At 29.2% G+C, this 12,170-nt stretch overlaps 1 protein-coding gene across 2 annotated transcripts in view; it reads right to left on the reverse strand.

The window, feature by feature from the left end:
• Window positions 1-3,540: 3,540 nt before the first annotated feature.
• Window positions 3,541-12,170, reverse strand: part of LOC111626544 (uncharacterized protein DDB_G0283357-like) — a 41,376-nt gene continuing 32,746 nt past the window's right edge. For both annotated transcript variants that reach the window (XM_023369953.1, XM_023369954.1), the window contains one exon: window positions 3,541-4,939. In XM_023369953.1, the coding sequence (XP_023225721.1) occupies window positions 4,920-4,939 (20 nt within the window). In that variant the 3' untranslated portion in view covers window positions 3,541-4,919. The remainder of the gene's footprint in view (window positions 4,940-12,170) is intronic.

A 12,170-nucleotide genomic window follows, 5' to 3' on the forward strand; every position in this document is an offset into this window, starting at 1 on the left:
CTGCTATAAAGAATTTTCTTAAAAAATAAAATTCGTTTCATAATACAAACTATTTTTCTATCTTGCACCGAATTAAATATAAATTTAGGGTTATCATAAGTTCAAAACCAGAAATCGGGACATTGTGGTAAAATTTGATGGATATCCAGCATTAGATAGGCAGTTACTACTATGGAAAATAAGTGAATAATTCTAATTAAACTAATTTTATTGAACCTTCGTACTTATTTGACTAGCATATTTCAAGTAAGTTTTTATTAGAAAACCAGGCTGCTTCCATTGTGGACATGACTATGATTAAACAAAGATTTTTTAGTGCCCCAAGGCAGAAAGAGTAGGAAAAAAGTAGACTAGGCCAGACAAAACCATTGATTCATCGTTAATGATTACATGAAACCATCGCACAGCATTACACAAGGCCAACAGAATACGTTAGATTACCAAGTATACACCTGCAATCATGAGGACAGGTGAAATATGCATGCAACGACACCTGCCGCATACGATTAAAGGCTGAGCGCAACATTGATCTAACTGCATTTGTTTAAAACTTGATATATTATTCTGTAAAAATGTGCACTAATTTTTCAAATTTCGCTGTTATATATTTTTCTAATCTTCTGTATTAAATACACGAAAGTATGGCATTGTTAACTCAATTTCAATATAGAAGAGGAATTACATCCCTTGTGCTCAGCCTTTCAATTCTTATTTGACTTTTTTAAAATACAAATCGGAATATATTCGGATAAAAATGGACATTTCGAGACATACGGCAACCTTATATTAATTATCATATTAAAGTAATGCACGTTACTAATAAGACGGATTTAAAAGGTGTGGCTTTTATCAAACGATAATTAACGTCATCTTTCCTGTGTCGTGCACTCTAAAGCGGGTTGACTGATTCCGTAAGCAAATGACCTAGGCTAGAATTATCATTTATGGAAGTCACGTAGAAAAGAGCACATTCGGAATGGTGATTAATTCCGCTTAAATATTCGTGACTTAAATATGTTAATAACTTCTCTGTTAAAAATGTGTACAATAATTACAGCTTATCGTAACTACAAACTTTAAAATAAACGTTTATATACATATAAAACACACAAACTTGGATTTTCTATCTCAAACCAATATTATAAACATTGTTTTCTTTTTTATTAAAATGTTATGAAAGAACCTCTTTTTATGATTCAAAAATTTTTTAATTACAGGACTTGAAGAATAAACTATAATATTTTAATTATATAACACCGAAAACTATTATTACTAAGGTACAAAAAAGGTAATTAATTTCATATAACTAAAATGCCAACATTTTATTTTTATTAAAAACCAGTTGCTGTAGTGTTATCTATTAACTGTAAATGGCACATTCATTAACTTGTTGAAATGGAAAACAAAACGAGAACAATAATTGAAGAATAGTATTTTTAATGTACCACATTAACATTGATACATGTCAGATTAGCAACAATTTACAATTTGGAGAGGGAGTCTAACACTTTCAAACTTTCTGAAAATACAATCCATACCAATGGTATTTATATGGAAAAAATATATGTAAATTTAATAAAATGATATATTACATTCTAAATTTACTTCCTAAGTGGAAACAATAACAACAAATGTATATCCACGAATTATTCCATGAAAATCACACATCATAAGAAATATCACCCACACTTGCCCTATACCACTTTTGATTAACAAAATTTTTTTTTACTCAATCCACTTACTATTTGTAACCCCTTCATCCAATAAACTATACACAATTATTATGGATGAAAAATAAACTGATTATTAAAAAAATAAACATTCCTGAGTCATATGAGCTTGTTTATTTTAACTATAGGATGACACCTACATATTTTTTTTCATTTTATAATGCTTCTTTGTTTGACAATTTCAAATGCAAGTAATGTCAAACAAAATTAAAAAGTACTTCTATTAGAAGCTTAATAAATAAATTACATTTGTTGTTATTCTTCCAACAAAATATATGTTTAATCTTTTTTTAAATACATTAACATATTTTTTAAATTTTTATATTACATTTCTTTCAAAAATTACAGAATCAGAAAATTATATATATAATTTGTTTCCTTTCAGAAGAACAGATTCGGGTGAATTTACAAATTCTCATTTTTAACAGATACATTATTTACAAACATATAGTACAAAATATATCTTAAATTCTATTTCTCACATTTTATTTTTCTATCTATTCAATATCATAAATATATATTTTTAATTTTCACCAGATAATACACAAAAGGTTTTAAAGTAAAACAAATAACAATTGACTTTAAATACACTTTTGGACTTTTTCTTATAGAATAAAAATAATTTGTACAGTTTCCAATGAATTTTAATTAAACTCAGGTACAACATAATTAAAGACTAAATTACTTTATTACAATATAGAAGTGTGAGTTATAAAATTCCACAGGCATCTTTTTTTTTTGTGTAAATATGATAATTTATTAATGGCTAACTCTAACCTTTTTATGATGAATGTGTGTGTTGATTCATGCAAAATATAAAATAAATTTTCAATTTTATTCTCAAAGCAAAGCATATGGAAATTGTATGTTTTTATTCTATGGAAGTGAAGTTTAAATCTAAAACAGAATAAACATGTAACGAGTGAAAAAAATTTTCATTTTGAACAAAAAACTGAAGTTGTTGAATATAAAACAAATCAGAATAATCGTGTAAAGAAATTTTACAAGACTGGAACATTCAAAACACTATATGCAAAAAAAGGAAGGCTTTCAATGGGAATTATGGAAATTGACAATATCAAATTTCATGGCAAAGATGTGAAGTAGATGTGATGATATTATTCAAATGTAAAAAAATATCTTATATATAGAAATATATTATATAATTTTGAATGTTAACTTAAGCACCAAATCATATTTTTTAAATATTTTTAAGGCAAAAATGACGGGAATTCTACAACCCCTTTGAAGCACCATTTATTTATTTATTTTTCTTTAAAGAAAATTATTTGAGTGTATTTCATTTTATTTATTTTATAATATATTTATATTAAAATTAATTATCATCAATAAGCAAATTTGGTTATTTTCTTAGAAATGTTTATTATTATTTAAAATTTTTAAGTAAGGTAGAATATTTTTTTTTTATTTCTTTATAGCAATAGAAAATCTGTAAAAAATCTCTCTCTACAGTTAATTAGTTAAATATTGTTTAAATTTCAAATAATTGCTTTGATATATTATTATGAAAATATATTTTTATGTAGTTTTTTTGATCTAACATTAAAAAATTATTTTCTGATGGCTAAAATAAGATTAAATATTAGTGAATTAAAGCACTAATTTGATAAAGAAAATTGCAATAACAATTGTGCAACAATGTATAAAATATATAAAATCAATAAATGTAATTTTAAATTGTGCAAGAAATATAAAATCTAAACTGTACTAAACAATATTTTAATATTATTTCATATATATAAGAATTTATTTCCAAAAGTTTTAATATTTGTTTATCACAAAATTAGAATTTTTCTTTAAAAAAACTTTCCAATCTATTTTGTAAAAAATTTGGCAAAAATAACTTTTTGTAAATTTGTACCTAATATAATCATCTAATATACATAATGGATATACGTAATTGAATCTTTAAATTAACTTTATCAAAATTTATAACATTCAATAAATCCTTTCTTTAAAAACAAATTTAAAAAAAACTTAAAGAAAATTTCCAATTAAAACTACCTCCATGATTTTATCAAACAGATCAGATTTTAATTGTCAACACAAAATTTATTTCAAATACTAGAATAGATTTGTTCATGTTTAGTTTCAGAATAATATATATATATAATTTATTTTCTCCACATATCCATTAAAAATATCTTATTTTTAAAATATTTTTCATATATCTATTTTCCTTAATATTTCTAATTTCTATATTTTGTCATACTTTAAAGATGGAAAAATACTCACTTTACTCATATCTTTACAAGTTCTCATGTCTTTGGCGAGAAATTTTTTGCAATATACAGAAAAATGTGTGTTACAACAGTGAAGTTAAATATGATTTTGGATATATATACAACTTTTTCTTCAGTAAATAAAGTCATTTCAAAATATGAAACAACTTACTATTCCAGTTCATTCTTTAACCTAATATAGCAGTTTATCTATTCAACTTTTGATATGTTTAGACACACATTATATATAAAATATGAAACATGGATTTTTATATACAATATTTATTATATGCTTCCAAACAGATAAATGCTATATGATAAAATAAGCACATGGCCATAAATTTATCTATCTGGTGAGCTTGAATTGTTATAATTATTTCTAATTTAAAACATTTCCATATTGTGGATTTTAATCAGGTACAATTTTGATACCAATTTCTAATTGACTTTCTAATAATAATAATAATGAATCATTACGTATGTAATAGTGTATAAGACAATTACATAAAAGCAATCCAATACCAGAAATTCCTGTAAATGACACAGGAATTCCAGCTTCAGAGAATATGAGCACCAGATATATCTGTATTGATCCCAGCCTATAAATTAATTTATAGAACAAAAATTGCTGGTACCAACTATACAACTAAATGACCAGCTAATTCTTATCTTTTAATTCCAAAAAATTTTGCAAGTTTCCAATTTCAGATTATAGTGATTATCAATCATCACTGTGAAGGAAGATTATTATTCTTGATATATGTGCAGAAATAAATTGTCAAATTTTTTTTCTGTTTACATATCTAATGAAACATCATAACTTCTCATTTAATACATTGATACTGTTTCATTCACTTATAGCAAATTAAATTTGTTACATTTTGGGTAGATTCTTCTTTTGAAATATCATATAATGATTACAGTTCTGATGCAAGATAGTCATTTTTCAGTGAAAGTACTGTACATCTGTAAAAAAAAAATAATATAAATGGATAAATTTGTATAGCATACTAAATTTACAATATTTCACACTAATTTCAATTCACAAGAATCTTTATTTGAATTATTTTCATATATTTATGCTTATATAACATTACAGTATTTATTTAAAAATGCTAAAATAAAAAAAAAACAAAAAGGTTATTCAAATACATTACTGGTCCAAATATCCAGCAAACTTGAGAGTGAAAGTGGTCCAAATTTTCTGGTTTTCTGGATACAGGCTTAAAATATAAAATAAAAACAATTTTGATCTTTACTTTCCATTTTTTAGCACATTGCATGCCAACAGTCACACCCCAGAACTGGTGTCATGCAACATATATGTTATGGAAACCAAAACAAAGTGGTTACATGGTAAAGTATAGCTGCCAAATTCAAAACTAGCTGAATTTCTGAAAGCCAGATGTTTGGTCTGGTACTATTAATAATATATTTTTACCATATAATTTATTTCTATGGAGACAATAGTATATTAATCTTATAACTAAAGGCAAATATTTTTGTATTTATTTCATTATACATCCCATTGATAGTCTTTTCTAGTTCAAATAAGTAAAAATTATGCATTTTAAAATTGAGGAAATATGATGTATTATACTGTAACAACTAATTAAATTTGATAAGCAATTTCTAAAGTTAAAAATAGAAATCTTGTTATTTTTCATTTATTAAAAAAAAAACCATTAAGAAATCATTCTGAGATGAAAATATTTTACAAACTGACTGTCTAATCAGATCCATTTTCAAAATATACAGAATTAAAAGCACAACTTATAGTTTTTACCAGAAAACTTTTATCTAGAATTTTCCATCTTCTAAACACAACATTATTTGATTATCACCCATGTTTCTCATTAGTTATTTAGTTCAACAAAATTAAAAAAAAAAAAAGAATTAACATGATGAAATGACAACTATTATGTTTGTTTTATATTTATTTTGTTATGATAATATGTGCGAGGTTCCAGATGAAGTTCAAAATCAAATTAATATATTACACTATAGAAAAAGAAGGAAAGTTACTGTTAAATCAGAACAAAGGTTGCATAAGTTATGTAAAAAGAGAGAGAGAGAAAAACAACTATAGTTGTGAAACAAACACAACACGGTGATGTAGTATTAGTATTAGTAGTATTAGTATTAGTATTAGTATTAGTATTAGTAGTAGTAGTAGTAGTAGTAGTAGTAGAGGTATCACTCTTTGGTATGACTTGTGTTATGGAAAAGGGGGGGAAGATGGGGTGGGGGTGAGAAAGGAAAGGGGATGAAAAGAAAAGGGTTGGGATCCATGGGCGTTCTGCAACAGTGTTTTATAAGGAATAATCAGCAGAAAAAATAATAACGATAACAAGAATGTTACAGAGGAATACAGGTTGGGTGTAGTTATGTGCCGGATCGTTAAAAATGTATATCCGCGGATACGGATATGGATCTCAACTTTCGTACTCAGTCGGCGCCAGTGCTTGTGACCTTGGACCGATAGTTGACGTTTTGTGTTAGTAACGCGACATGTTTTGACTTGCACTTGCACTGCGCATTTTTTTGTTTATAGTTTAGTATGACATAGATAGCATAGATTATGTTTGTATCTTTGGAGAGTGTTGAGTTAAATTAAAATAAAAACAATGTTGACAAAAAGTTTAGTAGTGTAGTATGGAAATATTTTACGATAGTAAATGAATTTTGCATGATAAAATTTTTTCAATATGAATGTGCCAATATGTGATTTTAAGAAATAAAAAGTGATTTGAATAAGTTATTAGTATTTTATTGCTACCTATCTTTAAAATTTCATATAAGTAATGAAATTCATTAAGATAAAAGATCCATTAAAGATCCGCTAAATGTAACGGATACGGATACGGATACGAATCTTTTTTTCCCTCGGATATCCACGGATACGGATACCTGGCACATCACTAGTTGGGAGTGCCATGTTACAGATCGCAAACAGCACTGACATATGAACAGATACTAACGTAAATACAGTGTGCAGATTAACAGTGCGTAAACTAGATACAGGGTGGGTGCCAGGTGCCAGAATACAGGTAGCCCGAGCAAATTAACAGGTTACAAACGTATATATAGTTGACATTACCAGGGTTACACTAAAAGCATAGACAGTGATTTTTATTAACGTGTGGTGTTAACATTGTAGTTCAGTAGATTTGCATGACTACAAGGGAACAATTGATTATAGTGGAATGTTGACTGGAAAGATGGAACTTCGACATGAGTGCTCATAAACAATCAATCTACGTTAGAAAATCAGAAAGGGGGAAGGGTTGATGGTCAAAGAGTCATTGCATGTGATCATTAAAATTCTAAATTGACAGAAAAGGGAGACAACGGACTAAATTACGAGTGCAAGGTTTATAGTTCTATCAACATCTCCCGATCAAAGTCAACAGAAGGTATCAGATAGACTCTCCGAAACAGACCTTTCTCGCAACCTAAACTGGTCTTGGTTTTCACCTGGCGACAGGGGAGAGACCAATCGGGAAGCAAGATGAGGGGCATTGGGTCAATCCAAAAGGTAGATGGAGAGGGGGAAAACTATAAAAACTTCAGATTTCAAGGTCTGACACACAGATCCTTAACCTAATACCAGTGTATTATAATTTGTGTGCCAGTGAACAACAGTGCCTTTGGTCACTCCATCAAGTCAGAACTTCGTAATTTGGCAGAAAACCCATCTACTGTCCCAGGGCTGACATTGCCAACACCAATAATCTTTGCTGTTCCCAAGATGCCACTTCAAGACAACTTTGTACTTCAGGAACCAGTGCCCAAAGGGAAAACACCTTGTGAATTTTGTAATCATCACTTTGTTTAATAAATGGGTTAATTGTAAGACACGTGTTATCTCTGTCTTCAACACCACTGCCTATAGGCAAACAGATCCTAGACCAGTGATTCCCAACTCAGGGTATGCGTACCCCCAGGGGTATGCAACAGGTTGTTTAGGGGTACAGAAAAAAGTTACTTATTATGGCAGAAAAAATAATATGTTATATATCACAAATTAATAGTACAGTAGAACCTCCATTATCCGGATTTTCGATTATCCGGATTGTTCAAAATAAACAAAAAATTTTACGAATTTGCTGATTTGCACTTGGCGAATTATGACACTGTTTATGTACGTGATGGAATGCATAACTTTTTTGTTTCAACAACGTCTCACCCAGCACAGTGGTCGTAATCTCTTAAATATATTTTACGTAGTAATAAAAATATAACTTGACATACGTATTTATAAATAATTTATATTCAAATTACATCATTTCTATGACCAAGAGTGGCGTAAGGCATGGACGATGTGGGCCACCGCCTATGCCTTGCGGTCCGAAGGGCCTCGCCCCTCGAAAGTTTACGCATTACTTAAAAGCCGCTAACGCGACGAAAAAATTTTACTCGTCATAAAACGATAAATAGTTTGTCAAATTTTTATTCATAAAAATGCAGTTTCAACTNAAAATTATACTTCAGAAGTTAATTTAGTATCAAAAACGTAAAATATTTGAGTAGCCGAAGACATAGCCAAAGATTACAGCGCCACAGCACTGGCGAAAATTTAAATTTGTCGACTGGAATTCCTTCAGATAACCGACCTTCGGATAAACGATGCTCTACTGTATTATTATTATCTCTCAACAATATTCCCATGTGTTGTTTGGAAAAAGTATTCTTTTATTTATAAAAAGTATTTTTATTGTTAGCAAAAAAAGGACATAGCTATTTTCTCCAGATTTTCTCTACAAATGGTAATTTTTTCCATTACTTATTCAGTATTTTTATTAATTTTTTATCGACAAGACTATGTCTTGTTTATAAAATCATACTGCCTGCTTACCAGCTTAGAGGTATGAAAGAGTACCTGTCAAAAGTTGCAATTTGGAACAAAGTATTTGGTGCCCAAATCATTCATGCATAAAAAAAAAACAAACTTGTAGGTACTCAAGGGACTGAGAACTGAGTCAAAATAAAATTCAAAATGGCAATACTCTCTACAAACAGGCAGTGTGAGATTTGTGCATGCATTGCTAGTTGGAAAATTGGAAATGCCACAAGGGTACACTAATGAAAAAAGGTTGGGAAATGTTGCCTTAGACTGTTTCTGACATGGAAGTAATGTCATTTCCCCCCTTGACAGTTGGCAAACTCACACTGGTGTTGGAGAAGTGGAATTTTAGGTCCCCAATCTTTACCAGTGTCGGCAAACTCACTAATAACTAATAAAATCAAATTAAATGCTAAAATTTTGAAGATGATTTTAATCATAATCAGAAAAATTAACATTTAGTTGATTACAAATGAAACTAACTAAACTACTGTTACTAAAAATTTGTAAATGTTTCTAAACATGTAAAACTGTAATGTAGTTAACCTTTAAAAGTAACCCTTTTATAATCCTTTAAAAGTAAATGTTTTTAAGCTTGCATTACTTCTAATAGTCATTTAGATGACATTTTAATTAAATCTTTATAGATACATCTTTGAGATATCATTTAACAGAAGATGAGACAGAGAGCCATAGGTATCAGCAAAATTAACTTTGTGCTGACCAATCTCAAATTGAGATATATGGGTGGCTTAAAATTACTGATCTGTAATTCACAGACTTTGAAATGTGACCTTAGAACTGCATGTCAAACCATTTGCTTGCAAAACTGGTGACAATTTCATCTGACAGGATGATAATGTTTGTCTTCAAAGCCAGATCTGTTGAGCAATATCTAAATAACAATATCAGACATATGAATTGTCTAGCTCAACCCTATAGAGAGCATGCATGATTCAGGTTTTAATCCACCTTTGAATCCTGTAGGAAATTAGCTACTGTTCCTCTAACATACTTTTATCATTTCCAGAAGATCTTCTGAACAATCTGATTTTGAGTATCAAGCTCTAAGGTGAGAGCATTACCACAATGATGTACCACAAGCCCAAACATCAGTCTTTAAATACAGTAATACCTAGACTTACGCGAACCCAGAGTTACGCAATTTTCAAATCTCATCGATTCGTCTTTTGTTTGAGCGCCACGCAACTCTTGATTACTCACTCCCCCCATACTATTGTTCAGCTTACATGTTCAGACGTGTCATGTGGAATTGATATTATAGCCAGAATTTATTTTCTGTTACTTATTTCTGTGTTTGTTATATCTACAGAGACTTGAGAGACTCTATATGGTGATTTCTTCCAACCGTGAACAAATCAAAAGACGAGATAAGATTAACGAGAACATTTATTAGCTTACATACATCCAACTTGGGTTTTACACAAATTGCAAAATTATACCCTGACTTACGCGGTTATCGCTCGGTCCCACCTATCGCGTAAGTTCGGGGTATCACTGTACTGGCAATATTCTACAATCTATATAATATAAAGCATTAGCATTCAAAACTCTTATTAGGAGAGCTTTCACCCATTATGCTAAGAGAATATGTAGGGGAAATATCCCACTCCCTCTAGCATGACTGTGAACACAAAACCAATGTAAAGAAAGGGCTATATAAACTATTGTGCTATCAACCTATGCTTCAGACCTGGTGAATGAAGTTACATGGGAACAAGCCTGTATAATATGTCCAATATGTGGGAGTAACTTTAAAATCTTTGTAACAACTAGAAATTTAGCTATCCCAATGAAATGCCAACATCAACTTTTAAAAACAAACATCTCTATGGAGTGAAAATCCATTTTTGAGTTATAGTTATGTACTTATTTTATTTTTATTTGGTTTGAATATGTTAAAAAACACATTTCTTTTATGTATTCAAACAACTATTTTTCAAAAAAAGTTCTTTTTTTTTAATGTTACTCAATGATCACTCACTACACTTGCTAGTATGATAATATCTAAATTAAAATTAATAAATCTAGAACTGAAGGAAGTCTGGGTAGCATAACTGGCAATGCATCTGCTTAATAAGCAGGAGTTGCAGTTTGAATCTTGCTCCAGGCTGATTTTCTCTTCTGGAACAGTGTTTTTCAACTACCAGTCCATAGAAAAATCTGACAATACTGAAGCTGACCCAGTTAATTATGGGTGACATTTAAATAGTAATCTAGAAATACTCTACCGTATGTACTTTGTTATATACAGTGTTTCTACATAAGCATATTGAAATTTAATAAATAAGTATAATTCATTGTTCATATATTCATATAATTACTTGGTCCATGTAAAATTATCCATAATTTTATACTGGTCCTCGATGACAAACAGGTTGAAAAAACATTTTTCTAAAATATTCTAAATTAAGTTTGTTTATTTATAATTATTAAATTTAACAAAACATGGCAATTTAACTATCTACTTCTAATCAAAATGCTTAATAGTTTAATATCTAATTAATTAAACAGCCTTATTGTTAGTTTGATAAGAATCCAGCTATATCATCTGATTAATAACATATATTTGGCTAATTACATATGTAATTATACCCATGACAAATCACCTATGGAAAATTTCTGCGTTTTCTTGCTCAGGTTCATTCCAGGTCCCTGGAGCAACAGGCTGATGCCTATTGCTTTTTTACAATGGCAGTCATTGTAACTTATAATGGCAATCTTAGCTTTCTTTAAGAGATCAGAGTCAGCCTATTATTCATGCCATTTAGTATTGTTTGAAAACCATTGCATTTTGCTAGTAGTCAGAGAATACAACATTCATTGTTCTGTAAACAATTTCTGACATCAAATTAATTTTTATTTATAATGTCAAAGTTTTCTTCTTCAGCATTACTAAGTGACATAACCAAAACAATTTCTGCAACTTTCCTTAATCTGGAAAATCTTTGTTGCCCATTATGAATTATCATCTTAAATATTTATATATAAATGCTTTCATTCCATGTTTCAAGCAGTCTATCACCTTGGTTAAGAGTAAGTTGAACATTACAAAAATATAAGCTCATCATAGTTTATCCATGTCATGAGAAGAAAAATCCCATATACTTTGAAGCCTGCTGGCAAAAAACTATCAATAATTAACTTATCATTGAATGAAAGATTTTTTGAGATCAATATGCTAAAAGAAGTTTTAAAAAACAGTCTTGCTCCTTGTTAAAACTGTTGAACTTTTGAAGGAGACAGAAAATCTTTGATCTTGTTTAAGGTATAACTTGTGGAAAACTAAGTATAATTAGGAATCAGGCAGCTCATTCTTAGTATACTGAT

This window comes from Centruroides sculpturatus, unplaced genomic scaffold (assembly GCF_000671375.1).
Source record: "Centruroides sculpturatus isolate CEXI.00-Female unplaced genomic scaffold, Cexi_2.0 scaffold398, whole genome shotgun sequence".
Classification (NCBI taxonomy): Eukaryota; Metazoa; Arthropoda; class Arachnida; order Scorpiones; family Buthidae; genus Centruroides; species Centruroides sculpturatus.